The 20718-nt window shown below is 46.2% G+C and overlaps 3 protein-coding genes across 6 annotated transcripts; all 3 read right to left on the reverse strand.

The window, feature by feature from the left end:
* Positions 1–5668: 5668 nt before the first annotated feature.
* Positions 5669–7538, reverse strand: sod1 (superoxide dismutase 1, soluble). Its single transcript, XM_061300077.1, has 5 exons — positions 7378–7538; positions 6402–6498; positions 6259–6328; positions 6036–6153; positions 5669–5963 (listed from the first exon to the last, which is right to left on the reverse strand). Exons 1-5 carry the CDS (start codon positions 7447–7449, stop codon positions 5856–5858), a joined length of 465 nt encoding a protein of 154 aa, XP_061156061.1. The 5' UTR covers positions 7450–7538; the 3' UTR covers positions 5669–5855.
* Positions 7539–7848: 310 nt separating this feature from the next.
* scaf4a (SR-related CTD-associated factor 4a) lies at positions 7849–13909 on the reverse strand. 3 transcript variants are annotated; one of them, XM_061298885.1, is made up of 18 exons: positions 13726–13909; positions 12958–13041; positions 12838–12882; positions 12610–12771; positions 12400–12526; positions 12198–12316; positions 11971–12132; positions 11801–11880; positions 11623–11683; positions 11306–11464; positions 11162–11235; positions 10882–11066; positions 10713–10813; positions 10533–10646; positions 10264–10420; positions 10080–10195; positions 9724–10000; positions 7849–9618 (listed from the first exon to the last, which is right to left on the reverse strand). In XM_061298885.1, exons 1-18 carry the CDS (start codon positions 13753–13755, stop codon positions 8873–8875), a joined length of 2799 nt encoding a protein of 932 aa, XP_061154869.1. In that variant the 5' UTR covers positions 13756–13909; the 3' UTR covers positions 7849–8872. The 3 variants fall into 3 exon arrangements, with proteins under 3 accessions (XP_061154869.1, XP_061154868.1, XP_061154867.1); XM_061298884.1 differs by having other exon boundaries at positions 7849–9615; positions 11623–11686; XM_061298883.1 differs by having other exon boundaries at positions 11623–11686.
* A 186-nt stretch (positions 13910–14095) lies between these two features.
* Positions 14096–19074, reverse strand: LOC133167861 (solute carrier family 22 member 4-like). 2 transcript variants are annotated; one of them, XM_061298886.1, is made up of 11 exons: positions 18451–19070; positions 17575–17757; positions 16802–16905; positions 16582–16736; positions 16240–16411; positions 16025–16154; positions 15841–15944; positions 15484–15698; positions 15226–15408; positions 15002–15137; positions 14096–14735 (listed from the first exon to the last, which is right to left on the reverse strand). In XM_061298886.1, the coding sequence occupies exons 1-11, from the start codon at positions 18655–18657 to the stop codon at positions 14663–14665; spliced, it is 1662 nt and encodes a 553-aa protein (XP_061154870.1). In that variant the 5' UTR covers positions 18658–19070; the 3' UTR covers positions 14096–14662. The 2 variants fall into 2 exon arrangements, 1 of the variants encoding a protein (XP_061154870.1); XR_009718119.1 differs by having other exon boundaries at positions 14712–14735; positions 15002–15097; positions 15189–15408; positions 18451–19074.
* Positions 19075–20718: the final 1644 nt, after the last annotated feature.

A 20718-nucleotide genomic window follows, 5' to 3' on the forward strand; every position in this document is an offset into this window, starting at 1 on the left:
TCACACTTTTTTTTGCAATAGAAAGTTGTGTAGGGCAGTTTATCCCCAAACTCAATTGATTCAAGGGAAATGGAAATTGTTCAAATGCCTCAAAAAGTACAGTAGTGACCGGAGATGCAAGAAACATTTGCTCCGTGATCACACCATTTTTTTTTTCTATTTAAATTATCGTATACATCTGTGAGGAGCTTGACCTTAGTCATCGGGGGGGAAGGGAGGAATGAAGCGAAGCTACATTCCGATTTTGCTAGCAGCTCGGGAAGTGCACACTCTCACTGAAAAAGACTAGTCCATACAACATGGAGAAGAAAAAAAAATGGTTCAATTTAGCAGGCGGCGTGTCTATCATGAGTGTGACTGTAGCGACCATTTTAGGATCAGTTCTTTGACCGATCTGTCGTATATACTAGACGGATTTAATTGTTGTTAGTTGATTTCCCGTGGTAATCTAAACCCTGCTTGATGATGAGCATTCATCCAGAAAAAGTGAGATGTTGGCTGCGGGACAAACAAAGATTGCATAACAAGCTGCTGATCTTCATTCTCTGTCAGAGATCAAGCGTCTGCATAGATGGGAAAATATGACGGCGGCAAAGGAAAGATGCTTTCAACGCTAGCGCTTTTCCCTGCCACGACCCTCCGCGGGGGTCCGGCTGCAACAGGAAGCGGGCGATTGAGCGGGATGAAGTGGGGTCATGGAAGACTGCTTCCCACAGAACTAGCCAAACATGGCGTTATTGGCTTGTAATAGAATTAAGGGGGTGGCGTGGAAGCGATTTAGCGGATTAAAGGCCGCCATGGCGTGCGGCGACAAGCTGCAGCGCTAAAGGCGCAGGTGGGGGATCGTTATGCAAGAGCGGACGACGGGCAGACGTGATGACGTTTTTTCAATCTGCATTGTTTGAGAGTTTTGTCCTATGTCGCCACACCTGAAACCAGCCGGCGTCAGCGCCACTTCTTTTATTACATAACGCTGAATGATTTTTTTTTCAGCAGCTCTGCCAGAAAAAATAGGCTGAATGCGTAATGTATGTATTTATATACTTCTGGCCAAACAAGACAACACGCGTGTGCTTGGCCTCTCGTACGACACGGCGGCTTGCAGAGTTCCGCTTTTGCCCCGGGTCCTGGCAGCTAATCCCTGTCTGGCCAACTTATATTTACCATTAGCAAAGAACACCGTCGTGCATTCTAATGTGCAAGGCAATCATGCAGATGGCGCATTGCTCCGTCTTAGCCGCCGGGACGTGAAAGCGACGTCGGCTGTTCCGATACCAGGGAACGTTTATGTGACAATAATCAAGGAAAAACATTTTTCAAGACAAACTATATTAGACTGGCCAAGGCCGCTGAGCCAGATGACCCCCCAGGGAGCGATGGCCAACGAGCCAATGAAAGAAGATGAAACATTTACTAGCGCTAGTAGCTCAACGGGGCTGTTCCACAAATAGGACGCCTCTCAATACTTCGTAAAACCGTGGTAGGGCGTAATTTTCAAAGCCGCATTCCCGCACTTTCTGGAACTAAGAAAAGAAATAAGAGCGCAACACATCTCACTTTGAATGATAACTGATGCTACCCAATGTATTTCTACTGGCCTTGATAAATTAGCCAGGATCTCATTTTGAACCGTTCCGCTTGTCCAAACTAAATTTCTCGTTCTGGGGTAGAGTCCCTGCGGTCGAAATGTCTTATTAGAGGCCGTGACTTGAAATGAAAAAAAAAATAAAAGCACCATATGTGATGTACCAGCTGCTCTTTTTGCAAACATGCTAACCTACCATTGCGCGCTTCTTAGCACAAGGTCATACGACACACACACACACACACACGTCTGTAGCCTGCAGCTACTCATGAATATTAATGAGGAGCTGTACTTTTGCTAACCAGGAATGCAGCAATTAGACGAGACAAACAACTAAAAGACTAATGTAGACTAACGTAGCGCACAAACTTTTATTAATTTGATATTTCCTGACAAATGGGTGAAATTTTACTGTTTCCACATTATTTACTTCAAATTATATTGAAATCAAATGCATTTTAATTGCCGTGAATGAATTAGCGCCTTTTCCCCTCATCACGTCAACTCGAGATCAAAAGTCTCGATAAAAATGGAGTCAGCTTGTTTGCTTTGTTTTCAGAAGTTTCAGTTGGCAGATTCATTTCCGCCTCTTACACGACTGAGTCAGCTCATTGTTTGATTTATGTATCACCCACCCACAGCTACCGCAGTAGTTTGCTTTTGTGAAATATTCAAGACTTTCATCTGGTTGGAGCGTAATTCAAGTCATCTTGGCCGGTGTCCTCCACACCGTCGCGCACGCTTAGCCACTTTGAGCTCCTCTGAAAGCAACGTCCTATATTTAAACGTGAATACACTTAATTGTGTGTGAAAAGAGCACTTCGGAGGCCATTGTTAATCATCGCGCCATTTACGTTTGCCTCGGGCACAAACTGAGGAGGAATAAGAAGAGTATTCCGAAGCACGCTATAAAGGGAAAGTCAAATTGGACAAAAAAAAAAATGAACGCAGATTTATCTGCATGCTGCTGTAGTGTATTCACAGACAGGGTTGCTACTCCCATCCTAATTTCGGCACAAAGCGACTGTACATTTGGTCATAGGTCTTTAACTAATCTGATTATTTCTGACTGGAATGTCAGTATTCCGGATTAGTTAACAGTTTCCGGGTCAAACAGCACAAGAGTCTTGTTAGTCGCCCAGTTGTGTCTCATCACATCGCTCGCTTCGAGGAACACCAAGCCGGCTTAGTGTCTCGGCCGTTTCCGCCCGCGAGTCGACGGCGTAGATGATTGCAGTCGGATCTACAATGGCCGGAGTGCTGGGAAGCAGCCGAACACTTGACGCCGGACTGATACATTTCACACACACGCGTGACAGACTTCATTGGGAAAAAGTGGATGCACGTAGAATCCCAACTCGCATTTGGAGAAAGGAAAACACACCGGGAGATAAAAATAATGTACAAACAAAACAACGTGATTTCCGCTATTCGTTTTTCATGCTCAGCACTTCCTTCTCAGCTAAATATTTAGTTTGGATACATGTGAACAAAGAAGGGGGGGGGGAACATTTATGTAACGGAACTCCCTGCAGGGAAAAGCCTCAACCAGCTGATTCATGGGAACGAAAGATTCTTGCTAAAAATAAATACCCGTATGTATGAAATATATTCTGCACCAGGAGCTGTGTTGGCACATGGCAATAAATGGAAATGTCATGAAAGTGGTTGGAAAGTTGCCAATCGCTTCTTTTTTTTTTTAAGTTTTCAAGCACTCACTGAAATGTCTCGCACGCTTGACAAATTTCCCTCACTTGATCGATTCCCGTCGGACATCCGAAGCATCCCCGGAATGCCGCGTCGGGTAATCGGCCACTCCCGTCGTCGTGGCGATCGGCACATCCTGGAGCGGGAAGAGACAACAGGTTGTGAGCGAAACCGAGGGCTGAGTGTCACGTGATAAGACAAGTCGTGGTGGCATTTGGGAGCTCCACTTTCACATGAGGAACAGCTCAGGGTTCAGAGGTCAGGTCACAGGGTCTTTGTAATTAGTCTGTCTGCGGAGGACCATTTATGACCTCTCAGACCTGGCATCTTCAGTCTGCAGAGTTCCCTCCAAATTTAGTTCTGAGGTCAATTATCTGGGAAGATAGCATAATCTCGACCCTTGTCGTATTTGGAACTGACGCTTTGGCATATTTTAGGCAAATAGCTCTCGTCCAAACTTTCACAATAAAAGCATGTGAAGGAGGCAGCCATTCCTGGTGCCTTTTCCAAATGTACGTAACTGCCATTAGCACCTCCGTGCGCAAGCGGGTGATGGATGTCGGGCGGCAGCGTGACTTTTACCTCTTTCTCTCTAATACGGGGGAGGTCACTTGAATGATTCCTCAATCTCAAATAATGCTACGCTGTACATTTTCTTTACGTTCCATTAAATGCTTTTAGACCTCCTGAAGCTTTTTCTCTTCTGTCTCTATTATTCATCACCTCCGGACGTAAGGCTATTTATAACAGCTTTTAGCGTCTGTCAGTCAGGCTACAAATGCACTTCTCAACTGTACAAGATGAGCATTGATGCAGCAGAACAAGGTGCTAGCTCAGAAGTATACAAATGCAAGGCCCGTGTATAATTAAATTACAGTGCCGCAATGGTCATACATAAAAGTGTGCTTTTAAATGATAAAAACTTCAGAAGAAAAGAAAAAAAAGTATTTTTTTCACATTTGTCATAACAAGACTTCAGTTTCATAATCGTGGAACGTTTTTCTTGCCCTTGCACTCCTTTGTGGCATAAAGAAGTCACAATTCTGCATCAATATATTCCATCCCCGCAAGTCAACAAAGATCATCCAAGTATTTCTAAACATAGAGAAAGTAGATTGATGTCTGGACAATTTCTATTAAAAAAAAAAAAAGACAGAAAAACAATCACATGAGCATCCACAAGTGAGTCATCTATGTGTGTGTGCAGGGCACAGCTGTTCACTGTAATGAGGACCTGAAAATCCAATTCCAGCATTCAAAACATGTAATCATAAAATCGTATTCATATTTCAGTAGCTCCGCACGCTCATCTGACAGCTCCGTGAGAGTGAGATGTTCATGGAATGTTTTCATCTGTGCGCAACAGCCATCAATATTTGATACTGAATAATTGTCATCAATATTTGAGTGCGTGTGTGTATTTGAACTCACCGCTTCTCTCTCTCTTGTTAGCAAATGCTTTCATGCATTTAGAAAGGGGGGGAAAAAGTCGAAGTTCTCCATGATGTAACAATGAACCATTGCTTGGCTGCTGGGAAGGTCGACAACACCGCCATCTAGTGGACAAAATGGTCTGGTGCAACATATTTTGAACTGGACAAAGTTAGAAACACAATATAGCTCAAAAAGTAAAATTAATGTTAAGTACCCCAAGCAAGGGAAAACATGGAAACTAATGTGGCGGTGAGGTTAAATTTTAACAGCTAATTTTAATCAAATTAGCTGTCGAATAAACGAGCACCTGTCTCAATGAAAACGCCAGGTCTGTTTAAAAAACAAAAAAAGAACTATACAATGGACCCCAGCTACTCAAGGGGAATAAAGACCAGAATCAAATACAAATGGTAAACTACGTTGAGTCTTTCTTGTCACAATTGTACATTTTACAGTTAGCGGCTTTGAACATACCTGCATCACGGCAAACGCTAGCATCGATGTTAGCCAACGAGCTAACAAATATTTCGTTACAATTCGAAGTCATTTTAGGGGAGACGAGTACAATAAGAAGATACGTTTCACTCACTTGCGAAAACTTTTCGTTTAGTGTCATAGTTCGATTAACTTTCGTCATTTTCTAACCCGGAGGAGGTGATAAGTGATGCTGGCGGGCCGACCGCGAGCCACTGAGCGGCCAACCAATACGCACTTTCGTTACACGACGGTTTTTTTTGTGACGTAAAATTGAGAAACAAAATTAGTCAACTATATTTTTGGGGGGAACAAAAAAAATTATTTACCTTTTTGGGAGGGACAATAAAATTGCACACGGTCCTTCGTCAAAACACTGAATTAATCTCTTTTCTGCAGGATAATGGGTAAGAAACTGTACATAGATTTTCCAAACCAAACTATAACCTCAAAATCACACATCAAGAATATAGACAAAGTCTTTATTTAATCTTTGTTGTCAGTTTACAAACATATTTGGGTATATATGGGGTCCAAGCAGACAAAAATAGCATAAATGCTGGCTCATTACGTGGTCAAAAAAATAATAATTACACAGATTAGCCAATGTGGTCTTTAAGTGCTTGAAGCTTCCATATTTTCCGTAGTGCTTCTTTTACTGGGCGATGCCGATGACGCCGCAAGCCAGACGTCCGCCAGCATTGCCCGTTTTAAGGCTCTCTTCATTGCCGCCTTTGCCCAAGTCGTCTTTCTTCTCGTGGATCTGAAAAGCGGGATATTTACTGCAAGCTCAAATCAAGTCATGTGGAAGACCAAAGAAGGCAATACAACTTACCACCATGGTTCTGCCAATAATCGAGTTAGGGCCGGTGAGGGAGATGACGCTGTCTGTGATGTTGATTTTAGCCACTCTATTGGCATCCGCAGTCACATTGCCCAAGTCGCCGACATGCCTGTTGAAGCATTTTAAAAGGCAAAACTCTGTGAAACACTGATTGACAAGACAGTAGATGAAATTCTTCCAAACACGAGTACAAATGTGTTCAAAAGTACCATACCTTTCTGCATCGTTGGGACCACCGTGATTGGTCTTCAGTGGATTAAAATGAGGGCCAGCACTAATACACCCTGTCCAATGAAACCAAGTTATGTCCCCGTGTTACATTTAGGACAACGCGAGGTATTGTCCATTATCACCAACCATTGGTGTTGTCTCCAAAGGTGTGGACGTGGAAGCCATGCTCGCCTGGCGTGAGGCCTACGATTTCTCCCGTCAGTTTCACTGGGCTGGAATCACTCTGTCGGGTCAAGGACAGCAACAACACATTATCTGTCAAGGCCAGATGACAACTTGCCCCGGCAGACAAAAACCTCCTAGCGAGGAGCATTTTTACTTTATATTAAACAAAAACAGGACCAATGTTGATCCTAGTTTGACCAGTTTTTTTTATGCAATAATAAAAAGGAAATTTATGCAATTAACAGCATATTTAGCTGAGCTTAAAATATCAAAATTGAAAGTTTATCCTGTTAAGGTCTATATCAACGAAGCGAATTTATAGACTATTGTATCGACCCATTCGCTGGTGTAGCTTGTAAACAGGGCAGTTTCGTAAAGTGTGGCCGTGACTCAGCACTTTCATTCTGCAGGGCCCACCTTAAAATAAAACACTTTAATTTACACAAACTAAAAAGCAAGTGATCATTTGTTTAGGGCAAAATTGTGTTTTTAAGCGAAAACGAAATTACAACGTCCGATTTATGCAACAGGCGCGACACTTTTCAATCATTCGTACAGTCGTGTGCAAAGGTTATGACGCACTTGATTTTTTAAGAGGAAAAATAGTATTTAATAAACATTGCATTAATGACCACCCTATTCAATGGAAAGGGTTCGACTGAAGGATAATTGCACATGTACGTGAAATGACGTATTTTTTGGAACTAAAGATGAGTACACATTGAATGAATAAGCAGTGACTTATTACGTGATAAAAACGGACTTTATTCGTAGAAAAGTGTTCCCTCTGTAACTATTTCAGTAGCAAATATTGGAAAACAAAACAGTGGGGTTAAATTAGAGACTTGAGCTAGCTTAGCACAAACGCTCCGCCGCACCGCGAACTTAAATAGGACAAATTGCTCTTTTAAATTCCCTTAAGTGTGACATGAATTACCTCCTGTTCGAAAAGCACCGTGCCGGAGGTTTCACCGGCTCCTTTCAGCACACAAACAGCTTTTTGCACCATTTTGTTCGCAGTAGTTTGAAGTATAGAGAAAAGCAGGAATCGTAGCGTCGACTTGACAGACACTCGTGACTCTGAGACAACCAATCATTTTAGCAATAGCTCCCAAATGGGCGGGTGCTCGAAGTAGCCAATCAGAGGCAGACCAACACCAAAAATCTGATTGGTTTGTTTGATTGGTCGGCTTGTGGATACGTAAACCCAAACCGGAAGTCGGTGACGGAGCGCCAATAATAATGCGTTTAAAAATCTAAATCCATTTTCGTTAAAAAGAACAGATCAGATATTTTAACTCGTTTTTTCTTTTTGATTCTCTTAAATCATAACTGCTGTAAACTGGAATTTTGAAAAACAGAGAAATAAATATCTTGAGGATAGTGCCGTAATGACAAAAATCTCATATTTGGTACAAAAATAGTTTATTAAAAACACATTTTTGTGGCTGAAATGTTGAACATTTTACATCCGTGTCTTTTTTTGTAGGGTTAACAAAAGCGTTCACACAGCCAAAGAGGGTGAAGCAAATTCACAATTCCTTCTGGGTCCTTCGAAGCTGTGCTCTTGGGTCGACAAACAAGGAGCATAGTCATGATAACTCTGAGCTAGTGACAGTGAAAAGCATATTTACAGTGGAGAGCCAGAGTCGTCATTTCACTCAGATTTCCTTCGGGATTCAAATGAATCAAGTAAGGGGGCGGGGCTTACAGTTGTTACAGTAGCTTGTCAATGCAAAACAAACAAAAGTGAGGGCGGGAAAAAAAACACATCAGCAACTGCCTACTTTGGAATAACTTGAAAAACGATTGATAGTCTATCATTTTTACTTTCTTTACCGCGTCAATAGTAGGAGGGTCAAAACTTGACATGCATACTGTATTCTAAACGGATGCCAATTTTTATCATTTACAGCTCGGCGGATTTCTGCAGTCCTTGCAAGCAGACTTGTTACCTGTTTAATTTGCAAAATGCTTTTACTTTGGAAAACAACTGTTGAAATGTTTGCCTGTTATCTGACATTTTATGAGGTAAATTAGTGAATCAAATTCAATCGTGCATTGTCTGCACTATGAATATGAAATATTCTTGAAGTGACGTAAATGTTGATTTTTTTTTTTTATAATCGGATCCATCGATTAATCTGTTATGAAAAGAGCTGGTTGCAGCCCTAACCTAAACCATTTAAAAACAATAAAACAGATGACTAAAAATACACTGAAAACAGTCCTTTGGGATGGAGTGGCTGCAAACCATGAAGTTAAAAATAAATCTACAGTCTTGATTAAATAGGTAAAAGATGAAAGGAGCACAAGTAAAACAGCCATGCTTGCATTCACACAATGTACAGGAAGGGGAATTATGCAATGTGTTCATGAGGCGCTCAAGTCACAGTTCGTGGAGTCGCAGCTGGAGGGAAACCTGGGGCGCACTATGACGCCGCCGCCTTTGACGACTCGGCAGCAGGGGGCGCCGACTCAGCAGTCTTTTGGATTCGTTGGGCTGTTTCCGTGGCAACTGCGTCAAAGGTCCGGAGCTTGTCCATTTTCTCCAGGTCGGCCAAGCGGTCGTCGCGGTCCCACCGGCTGGCCCTCTCACGCCGCTTGGGCCGCTCGCTTTCTTTGCCTTTTTCCTGGGCCTCCTTGCTGCCGTTCTCCCGATCTCGCCAGTCTCTATTCCATCCACTCCCATCCAGTCTGTCCCTCGTGTCCGGGCGGTCTCCGCCAAACGGGCGCCTTGCCGCGCCGCCAAACCCTCGCTCCCTGTCGGGCTCCGCCTCCATATAGCCCGGGCGCTCGCCCCGAAAAGGGCGGCTGTCCTCGTCCTCACGCGGGGCTCCGGGTCTGATGAACGGGGGCAAAGGGGGACCTTGAGGGGGTGGACCCTGAGGAGGCAGACCTTGATGTGGGGGACCTTGAGGGGGCGGACCGTGAGGCGGAAAGGGTGGTCTCATGCCGTGGGGCATCCCGAAGGCTCCTTTAGGCGGAGGGGCATCGTGGCGCATGAGGGGCGGGTGGGACCCCCTGGGAATCATTTGAGGTGGGACGGGCGGTGGCGGGAAGCGCAGAGGAGGGCCCGGTGGGCGTTGAAGCGGGATCATACCGGGCCGGGCCCCCAGCAGACCGCCTGTCGGGGGCTGGATGCCGCCAGCTGGAGGTGCGCCTGCCTGGTTACCTGCTGGCAAAAACACGTTTAAAATTCCCGCCACTTTCAATATTGTAAACCTTCCATGGAAGTGAACGGGCTTGGTTAACATAAATGAGAGAGAAAACAGTAACTAACACATGGCTCCCATCTGGTTGTTGAAGAAATGGGGAGCGTCCGGGACCTCGTCATGTTTTCTGCCGAGCATGTCATCCCCTTTGGAGGGTGGCGGCGGCGGCATGGAGAGCGGCATGGGACCCGGTGGGGGGAAACCTGGAGGCATCTGCATGGGGTTGAAGCCTGGTCTCATGAACGGTGGCGGGGGCATGCCAGGCGGGAAGGAAGGCGGCGGCATGCTCATGTTGGCGGGAAAGCCGGGTGGCGGCACCGAGCTCATGCCGAGCATCGGGGGAACCTGAAGAAGAAGAAAAAAAAAACGCCGTCATTGAACCTTTTGACGGATTTGTATCCAACTTGTTAGACAGACAGCTCACCTGTGTAGTAGGATGAGGAGCCATCAAGTGGGCGTCCTCGGGCTGCTGCGACTCAGCACCACCATTGTGGGTGGGCACCTGTGGGTTCTCCAGAGCTTTCCGGGCAGTAATCCAGTCTGAAAGCGACGTGCGAGTAAGATTCGTGAATCCGCGTTAAAAGAGTTGGGTGGCATTTGTATGCTACCTGGCGCTAACGTGTCCCCATCCAGGATTCCGCCTTCCTTGAGCTCCTCAAGCTGCTCCTCCCTGACTTTGGACCAAGGCACGTAGGTGACGCCCAGCTCCACGTCCCAGAACTGCTTCAAATCAGCCTTGATGCCTTTGTTCAGAGCCCACGCAATCTGTTGCCAGAAGAGAGAGAGAGAGAGAGAGAGACGGGGGGGGGGGTGATAAGCATTCTGAAAACCATGTGGGTATCTACTTTAAAGACACTCAAGCGATTGCGTTTTTCACCTTGATTGCTTTTTGGTTGACTTTGAAGGAGCCTCGACTGAGCTTCTGCAGAGCCCTGAAGGCATCCTGCCTGTGGACCATGACGATGTAGGCGCAGCCTCGCGGAGGGATCATCTATACAAAAACACACCACATTGAGCTTTCCACCACTTCCGGTAGGACGTCCGCATTCCTACTCACGTTTATGGACTCGATCTGTCCGAACTCCTCCAGCAAGTTGGCCACATCCTGCTGCTGAGTCCTCTTGTCCAGCTGGCCCACCCATAAAGTCGTACTGCAGACTGAAGAGCGCAAACTCAAGTCCACCGCGCAAAGTTGGGAGAGCGCAGGCAAAGGGATTGCTACTCACTGCTCAGCGTCTCGCTCTTGGGCGGCGGGAGACCTTTTTGTCGCCGCTCTCGCTCCCGTTCCCTTTCCCGGCGCTCCTGCGAGCGGGAGCGCGGGGAATGGTGGCGTCGGTCACGGGAGCGCGAGCGCCGGTGACGGGTGCGGCGTGTGCGGGAATTGGACCGCGATCGCCTTCTCTTCGGGGACCTGGTTTTAAAAAAAAAAAGACATTTGCTTAGCGACACACACAAAATTAAACAAGAGTCTGAAAGCAAATTCCTGCTGATCCTCCAGTGGCTTACCTGGAGCCCGAACGTGACGTGTGACCATGTCTGCCGTCCCTCATGGAGGAACGCTCGGCATTGACTGTCGAATCCTAAGAATGGCAGCAAGAAGACGTGGTTTTGCTTGGTTGCCAACACTTCTCCTAACCTCCTCGGTGTTACCTGCTGTTGCTGGGTCGAGTGAGGAGGGGGATAACCTCCAGGGAAGCCAGGGAAGGGCTGACCCGGAGCAACTTGGCCCATCTGAGGTGTCATTCCCTGGAAGCTTTGTCCTGGCATTAGACCGTACGCCGGGAGCTGGCCATTAGGGGGGAGAGGACCCTAAAGACAACGAATGACATTCTCTCACTGTAGTATTTGCAAGGTAGTTCCCAAAATTTGATCCCTCACTACTTTGTGATGATTTTAGCACCTATAGAAGGCGCCATTATTTCATGCTCAACTGGTTTCTTGCTTTAGAAATCAAAGCGTAGGTTAACCTGCTGCGAGAAGTCCTGAGTCATGTTCATCATGGGCGGCTGGAAGGCTGGAGGCGGCTGCCTGCTGTCGTCACGGCAACAACAATGACATTAGCTTTCTTTTTCTTTTTTTTTTTTGTCTTTACACCACAGCAAACGTGCTTCGGAGTATGTGGATCAATAATTCAAAAGGTCTTACAAGGAGGAGTGCGGGCCGTCATCCTTGGCATCCTCTGAGGCTTCCGGCTCGTCGTCGTAGTCAAAACGATCCAACAACGTCTACGGCGAAGGGTAGTTTGATTTGTAACACATCAGCGACTGTTGCGAAGGGTATAATCGCAGCTGTGGAGTCGCGCGAGGCCAACCAACCTTGTCGAACGCCGCTTTCTGCTGGGCGGCCTGGCTAAGATGCGGCAGAGCGGTGCTGAAAACCGGGGCGACACTCGGGGCGGGTGGAGGCTGGGGGCCGGGTTCCGCTGGGACGGGCTGCTGCTGATGCTGCTGCTGGAAGTTCTGAAGCATCTGCTGCAGCTAATGCATTTAACAAAATACATTGAGTTCTGGAGCAATATTTAAAAGGGCAGCATCTACTGTACCTGTTGATTCTGCGTGGACTGGAAGAGCTGCGCCACAGCGGTGAAGGGGTCCTGATTTTGCAGCGGCGCCGCGGCAGAGTTCACCACGTGGTCTTTGGTCGGGGTCAAAGGGGATGAACCTGCGGGAAAAACGGAATCCAAATGGTGATTAGCTCGTTGCTTCTCAGGAAGACAATGACGGACGTGTGCGGCGGACAATCACCCGGATCTTCGGCGCAAGGCTCGCCGCCGCTACTGGCGCCGGCGGCCATGTCCAGGAGGGGTTGAATAACGTTGCTCTTGAAGACGCCGTTCTTCTGCCATAGGTTCAGTACACGTACCAGCTTACTCTGTAAACACCACGTAGAAAGCCATGTCGTCAAGAAAGCTAAAGCTTCTGCTTTTTGACCTGTTTTGCGGCCGTTGTTCTTACTCTGTCCTCCAGGGGGCAAAGGCAGAGGTTCTCGAAGGTGGCCACAATGTTTTTGGTGAAGCGGGGTCCAAAAACATCCTTGTCTGCGCCAAACTGGTGCCGTGACTGGCGGACGATGGAGTCCACCACATACAGGCCCGCCACCTTGTACTCAGACTTACACTGCACATAAAAAAAGATGATAATGATATTGTTGAAATCGGCAATATTTTCATTTTAAGCTCTTACCTTTTTAATGAACTTCTCCACAATCTGTACCACGTGCTTGTAGAGCTGCTCAAAGAAGACATATTTCAACATCTGATCATCCATAATAGACACATTGTGCTTATAACAATAAGTGCTTACTTTCATAGCCTTAATGGCCGACTTGGTGATAGAGATCATCTTGGCGCGGGAAATCGGCGGCTTAGAGTCCATCAAGGAGAACAACTACACAAGACAAATTTGTTTATCAACATTTCATTGGAAGCAAAACACCTTAGCGTGAAAACTACCCATCTCGCAGCTCAGCTCACTTCTGATCTGGTTTTGGACTGTTTACATTCGCAATGTGATCTCAAAAACGTTTCTATTTCATTTCAGTCACGATTGTGAAGGTTCACCCTGGATCCACGCTGGCTTTGCCCCGACACAATTTGACCGGTGATAGGGGCAAGTGTTTCCGCGGCGAATAACGGCACAGCCCCGCCTCTCAGCACATTGGCGCTGGTAGACGTGACAACAAAGGTGGTGGACGAACTTGTGGTCGTGTTCCACGAACATATTGTGGAATTAAACATCTCCCTGCTCACAACATCACATATGACTCGGGATCTTCACTCTAAGCACACAAAGTGAAGATGATGCACGTTGTAGCCGAATATTTGCTCATGCGAGCTAACGTGCTCCGAGGCAACGTTCCCGAACCAGCCCAGTGTTAGCACGCTAAACGCAATTGTTTTAATTAGATTTTCTAAATTACGTTTCAAAATACACAACTGTATAAGGACGCAAATGCTAACGAGTCCAGAGCACTCGACGGCCACAAGCGAGGCCCTCACTTCGGGCCAAACACGGCTCCTCCGCCGGACCTTCAAGCGGCTAAACCAAAGTGCGCCAGGAAGGCAGCCTTACCTCCTGGTTGAAGGCGTTGACGGCGTCCATGGTGGTCCAGAGCCCCCCGCCACAGAGGTCTCCCCTGTTCGCACCTGCTGCCCAAGACGTTTATTCCAGCGAGGGTTGGAACAACATGTCCGCCGCTCGTAGCTAAGCGGCTAGCCGAGCTTCGGTGCAGGTTAGCTGCGCGTCGGGGTCGGCGGGCATAGCAAAGCATTCTGGGAAATCCATGCTGGTGTTCCATTGATGACCGGTGGGTGTCAGTGTTTCCTCCCAAATACAATTTCCCCTATTCAAAAGAGTTGAAATTCCGTCAATCTCTCAACGATTATATTATAAATTTGCCTTTTCTAACAGTATGCCTTATATAAGGAAAAATCACAGCACATTTCAATGTAAACAAAAATGCTTCTCTTTATTGTCACATCAAACGTAACCGAGTCACATCGGGTATATCTGTAAACTGGGTGCCTGCGGGTTTGCAGTTTATAAGATGATTGTATTTAGCGTTTAAAACTCTCAGCACCTGAGGAAAACAAATCCATTCTGGTTTAGTTTTTAGAATGGTTTGCATTGGGGAAAGAACATTCAAACATATAAAATTACACATGTGCAGAAAGGTAAAAAAAAAACACAACACAAGACCTAACAGACAGTATATCATAACAGTAACAAAAATATTATAGGACGTTCAATTGTGCGCATTGCATCATGAAATCAGGCCTCACAGTGCAATATTGTGCTCACAAAGTATTAGCATAAGTAAACAGCAGCTGCACTTTCAGTCAATGATATTCTTTCAGAACTTATACAAAAAAAAACACCCTGATATGATTATTCCAAGTAAAATATCAGAAAGGGAAGTATAATATATAGCATTGTGGGGTTTTTTGCAATATCATCAGCCCTGTAAACATTTGTAACAATTTTAAACAATTATATTATTACATAGTTTTTAAGATTTGGTGTTTTCCATAAGAACCACCGCCACAGGGGTCTCAGCTTTTGGCAAGCATGGGCACTTGATGCTGGGAAAAAGGAGGAAAATTGTTAGTTAAACAATTGTTTACATTTAAACCTTTTGGGCTATGTCTGCTAACATGGACAGACCGATTTATTGTAATGTAATAAGTGTAACAGAGATGAGCTTATATCGCCAACAATATCGTAAAAAGTCTAGTACATCATCCACTTTCATCAAATTATACCAAAGTGGCTTTTAGATGTCTTAAAATTGGCCTGGTCTATTTCACATGGGCATCTGGATTATCATCTATGGCGATCATTAACGTACTTGTTTCTCTTGTGCATATGTTGGATGGATTCAGGCAGAGGTTTTCCGAAACTCTCTGGCAGGAGGATGGTGGCGAAGGCAGCCAAAACAGCCAGACTGCCGAGTATGATGTAAGGTAGGAATGGTGAGTAGGACCCTGTTTTCAAATGACAGTTGACATCAGTGTAAAAAACATAGAAGTCCTTACCTCTACATGTGTAGTAGTTTATCTTCGAAGAACTCACTGAGCTCCAGTAGGTATGGCATGATGCAGCTTCCCAGCCGAGCTACCGTATTGCAGAGGCCGGCCGCGGTGTTTCGCAGCGCCGTCGGGTACAGCTCGGTGGTATAAGCAAACATCAGGCCGAAACCGGTAGTGATGGCATATTTTCCCAGCATTTCCAGAGTGAGCGACAGACCAGAGTAACCTGTCGGACCAGGATGGAGACGACGTTACTCAATGTCCGGGTGCTCAACTCATGGGTTTAGAAAACGCCAGTCACCTTCAGGCACTAACTGTATGAAGTAGAGCGGCACGGCGGCCAGCGCCAGGGAGCCGATGACGGACATCCGGCGCGACACGTAGCGCAGAGCCAGCCAGCTGGACACGTAAGCCGGCAGCTCCACGGCCCCTGAGATGAAGCAGCTGACGTATGCGTTGGCGTGGAACTGCGTCGTGTTGAAGGAGATGGCGTAGTAGCCCGCCGACAGGGTGAACCTGGCATAGGAGAGAACATTGCTTAGCTGAGCTAGCTAGCTGCCACCTGGCTCGCCGCCCTACGGTTCTTTCGGGCCTCCCCTTTCACGCCTTGGTGTGATTTCTCTCCAGCTATTGCATGCGTAGTGCATGGTGTACTCACGCCACATAGCAGAGAATCATCGTCATGAATCCGATTTCCAGATTGCCCACCAGGTCTAGAATACTGTGCTGTTCTTTGGGCTTCGGCTCTGTGGGCTTGCTCACCTACATCAACGAAATATTCTTTTTATTTTTAATTCTGCGGAGTATTTTGTCCCCCAAAATTCAAAACAACGGGCACTCACAATTAAGTAGTCTTCAAAGATGACTTCGGGGGCTTGCACTTTGTTCATCTTTGCCGCCTTCCTCATGATGGCCTCGGCTTCTTCCACTCGTCCCTGGCACAGGAGCCAGCGAGGAGACTCCGGGATGAACCTGCAGCTCACAAAACCCAAACTCAACGGAGTAGAACAACAAGTCAATCAGAAAGTTCTGAATCTGAAGTTCTGAAAGAACTGACCACCAGAATGGGAAAAAGACCAGGCAGGGCACGGACAAGGCCAGCAAGAGAGACTTCCAATCCCTCAAGAAGTAAGCGCATACGGGCAGGATCATGTAGCCGACAGCAAAACCGAAACAGGTTCCCAGCGACGAGTACAGCAGACGCACGTTGCCCGTCAGGATCTCTGCGCCTGCATGCAGGAACATGCAAAGGGGAAATAAAAATGTGCTGTGTGGACATAAATTCTGACATTTGAAACCATTGTGTTGATAACCATGCAAGGTGGTTTGTCTTCTAAACAGACGCTAATGACTCGCAATTGTCCGGAGGTGTGAATGCGAGCTTGTCTGTAAGACATACCCAGAACTAACGCCGACATGTAGTTGGACATTTGTCCCAGGCCGTTGATGACAAGCAGGACAGTGAACATAGACCAGGACACGGAGAAGACCTGAATGAAGCTGAAGATGGTCTGAAGAGCCAAAGTGGCAAAAAGGATGGGCTTCCTTCCGAATCTGTTGAGGATACACATGATGTCTGGAATGTACAAAACCAAATAAAGCTTAACCGCCTGCAGTACTTGTCTGAGAGTTGCCCCGCAAAGAAGGAGCCGGACAGGATGCCCACGAAGAAGATCGTGGTGGTGAACGGCTTCTTCCATTGGTCGTTGCACACCAGGTCAAACTGAAAGATGCGGATGCGAGTTGGGATGTCATCTTTATAAGCATCATAGGCTAGCGCAGTGCTTCTCAAATAGTGGGGCGCGCCCCCCTTGGGGGGCGCGGTGCTATTCCTGGGGGGGCGCGTGTGACCCTAGGGAACAGGCTTTTTTTTTGGCAGTACTAGAATAAAGTGTAATTGCGCGTTTACTACAGCAGGGGGCAGTGGCGCTCTCATTGTTACTTCTGTCACGTTTGCGACAGTGCAACATTTTACGACTTACAAGACAAGTTAGGATAGTCACGGTGGGGAGGGGGGGCGCGAATAGTTTTCTTCTTGCTAGGGGGGGGCGTAACAGAAAATAATTGAGAAGCACTGGGCTAGCGTCACAGGTTAGCTTCTTATGCTAGCATTTATTTTTTTTCCGCAAGTCAGGTTAACTTCATAAATCAGGAACATATGTTAGCTTTCTATGTTAGCATCAGAGAGAAAATATTTAGTAATGATGCACGTTTGGTCATACTTCGACACTGTTTTGGTTAGCATTATATGTTAGCTTCCTATGTTAGCATTGTAGAATAATAGGTCTATCTGGAGTAGACCCAAAAAAAAATTCTCAACTAATCATGGCAAACTATTTTAGTTTTGGTCATCGCTTGTAGGCTGCACGTTGACAGTGACACACACAATCACCTCAGTGACGATAGTGGACTGGTAGACATCCTTGCTGTAGATCCAGCCGTCCTCGCACGTCTCCTCCTCCAGGGTTGTGAGGTTAACATCCCTTTCAGGACTGTAGCCCTGGTCCGACAGGTTCCGGACCACGTCGAGGCGGTACCTGCTGCAGCTGCTCCGCACCTCTTTGCCGTTTACAACCTGCAAGGGGGTGGGGTGGGGGGACAAGACTTTATGGATTGGTGATTAAATGCAGGTAAAAATGCGATAATTTACATTGTTTACATTGCCTTTACACATTGGCTTTAGACACGGCTCATAATAAACCAATAATAAAGGTATTACTGATCGTTTGGATGAAAAATGTGCATTTTTATTCTTGCATGCGATCCTATTAATTCGATTATGCTGGAGCAACATGCAAATGAGTTTCAGATGTGAGGATATTTTGAGGTTCTCTTGCATATCAAAACTGGAGGGGAAATGAATGCCATGTGTCTCGTTAAGCTCATTTTTGTACACTTTCAAGCAGAGGGCGCTGCAGACCACTATTTACTTCACTTTGTATAGTTTAATACAAATTCAAACTTGTTTCGTTAGCATCAACTCGATGAACCAGCGTGTCTTGCACCAGGCAATGTTCCCGCTTTTGACGCACGCGTGCACGCGTAAAACTCCGCCTAACCTCTTGAGAAATAACTAGTATTTTCCTATTTTCCGCGCGAAGACGCCCTAATGCGCCGTTTTGGTTGATTTCTGATAAATATCACACTGTTTCACTGAATTCGGCAACAATCGGCGCTGTGTTTCTGGCGTTGAAATGACTTTTAAGTGGTGGAAGGATCGGGAGAATTGTTCCGGGAAGAGGTAACCGGCCGGCACTCGTGTACTCACCCGCAACGGGATGACGGCATTGCGCCAGTTCTCCGTCAGATTGACATCGGGGACTCGGCAGTGGTGAGCTGGTGTGTCGACCAGGAAGACGAGCGTAAAGGCACCGAAGCCGTTTGGCACGATACTGACGCACAGGAGGAAGAAAACGACCTGCTGGAAGCGTCCGAACTGCCCCAGGAAGGCAACGCTCTCCGGGTAGCTCTTCATGGCGAGTGACAAATATTTGTTTTTCAGTTTAAGCGGTCGAAAGAAGGCATCGCTTTGGATGCATTTGCATTAAAACGTCAGCTCATTCTCTCTCAGCGCGCCACCGCCCTGCCTCACCACTCATGGCCCAGAACCTGCCCCCCCACCCCCGTAGCCCGCCTGCCTGCAGGAACCACCGCCCGCGGTTCATCCGAGGAGAACGCTTGTCAATCACGAGAGGACACACGAACGCTTCAGACCAAGTTCTGTGAGTTTCCTATTTCTTAAGTGCTGACAAGAGAGTAAGATGCTAAGTGTGTCACGTGACTGCCTGGAACACGCCCAAAAGTCAACAACAACAATAGAAAGATGGGTGGGGATTGTCTCATGTTCTTGCGGTACACAAGGAGGAAGAGAACGAAGCTCGTCAGATGTGGTTGTTCAGCGCGGCTGCAGGCGCGTCTGCTGGGGTGAGGCGTTCAGATACACGCAACAGTGTGGGCCATTTCATCATCTCAGCAGTTCGGACAAGGCGCTCAATTGTATGAGGAAAGTTGTGTTGCAAAATGATGGAGAAAATGGATGATTTCTAATTCCCTGCAGGCGGCTACTTGACAGATAAATGTTATGAGCGAAGCTCACGAAAACATCGTGAAGCTGTTTCGTGTGCAAATACGCGAGGGAATAACTGAAACTAAATGTAAAAAAAACAAACCACCAAATCGTGATGCGTTTATGTGGAGTGAATAATTTCAGACAGCCCCTGAAGGCAACATCAGTCTGCAAGTAACCACCTAGCTGTAATAACAAACTTACTAACATGATGGGACATTCAAGTACATGCAACTGTGTAGGTCATTTCATCATCCGCCCCTCAGTAGGTCTGCAAAAGCGCCACTCAGTGACACCAAAAGAGGGCGATATTGCTAAGCATTTTTACCTCATAATTAAGGCGGTACATAAGAAAACGACGTGAGACATGCCTGTTCAAGTATCGTGTGTGTCATTTTTTCATCCTCTCAGCAATTTTTTCATAGTGATCAGATTTGTGAGAATAAACTGACGAGCCTAATAAAGAGACAATGAGATTGTCGTGACATGTGGTGAACTAATAACCTCTTATTTGTTTCTGTTTTGGTTGTAGTTAGCATCTGCAAATAAAAATTGACGTAGCTTCGGGCAATGCGCCGATCCTTGTTGACCACACTGCGGCGCCAAAAAGCCATGTAAATGGCACTAAACTGGTTTAATACTACTTTTACTTGATCAGGTTGTACACAACGACAATTGAATTAAAAAAAAAAGGGTTGGGACTGAGGAAAAAGCTACAAACTCACACGTGGTGGACTTGACATGGTCAACTTGCGCCCAAAACCACAAACCTCCTTCAAGGCCACAGAGGGGGTGGTTGCATCAAATTGTACATTTACATCTCCTACAGTTGCATTAAGATTTCGATTAAGACACGAGTCATTGGCATATTAAGAAAATATCCTAAAGGTTACTGTGATGCGCACTTTTTTTTGCAAAATTGCTCACGTTCATGCAAAATGACCTTGATGCACTGGTTCTTCAGATTACAATTACCGCCTCACCGTGTAAGACGCCGACGTGTCTCGCCGCCATTTTCTGCTACGGATCCTCAAAAGAGACGAAAATAGCGAATCGTAAATTGGTTGATTCTAAGTGGGAGCCTTGTGTGTGGACTTTTCAAAAAGGATGAATTTAGGTCATTGAAATCTATTAGTTTAACACTAGATGTCACTAAATCACTGAATAATACACACAAAATAAAAATTACCTCCTCACTGTTACCATGGTGACAGTCTTGAATTACAAGCGGTCCAGTAAGCAGTGATGTCAGCACACAAACACAAAAGGCCCACTGTGTCACACCCTTGTGTGTCTCATCGTGTGCGCGTGTGGTTCCCACTGATACGCTGAAAGTTCAGAAAACGCCCCTTATTGTAACAATTAAATAATTCAATCGTAGTCCAAATTTGTATATATTTTTAAGTCAAAATACAATTCTAGGATTTAGGTGGGAACAATAGAAGACTCATTAGAAATAATAAAGAGGGT

This window comes from Syngnathus typhle, linkage group LG15 (genome assembly GCF_033458585.1).
Source record: "Syngnathus typhle isolate RoL2023-S1 ecotype Sweden linkage group LG15, RoL_Styp_1.0, whole genome shotgun sequence".
Lineage (NCBI taxonomy): Eukaryota > Metazoa > Chordata > Actinopteri > Syngnathiformes > Syngnathidae > Syngnathus > Syngnathus typhle.

Bases quoted from the DNA above. Each gene is read 5' to 3' on its own strand.
- scaf4a (XM_061298883.1), bottom strand. From the start codon at position 13,755: ATGGACGCCGTCAACGCCTTCAACCAGGAG. The intron at 11,067-11,161 runs GTAAGCCACTGG...TTTTAAAACCAG, and splicing joins ACGTCACGTTCGGGCTCCAG to GTCCCCGAAGAGAAGGCGAT. The intron at 10,421-10,532 runs GTGAAAAACGCA...TTCTGGCAACAG, and splicing joins TCAACCAAAAAGCAATCAAG to ATTGCGTGGGCTCTGAACAA.
- LOC133167861 (XM_061298886.1), bottom strand. From the start codon at position 18,657: ATGAAGAGCTACCCGGAGAGCGTTGCCTTCCTGGGGCAGTTCGGACGC. The intron at 15,409-15,483 runs GTGACTGGCGTT...CTGGTCCGACAG, and splicing joins CATACAGTTAGTGCCTGAAG to GTTACTCTGGTCTGTCGCTC. The intron at 15,138-15,225 runs GTGAGTTCTTCG...ATTTGAAAACAG, and splicing joins GCCATACCTACTGGAGCTCA to GGTCCTACTCACCATTCCTA.
- sod1 (XM_061300077.1), bottom strand. From the start codon at position 7,449: ATGGTGCAAAAAGCTGTTTGTGTGCTGAAAGGAGCCGGTGAAACCTCC. The intron at 6,499-7,377 runs GTAATTCATGTC...TTGACCCGACAG, and splicing joins CGGTGCTTTTCGAACAGGAG to AGTGATTCCAGCCCAGTGAA. The intron at 5,964-6,035 runs GTAAGTTGTATT...CCCGCTTTTCAG, and splicing joins TTATTGGCAGAACCATGGTG to ATCCACGAGAAGAAAGACGA.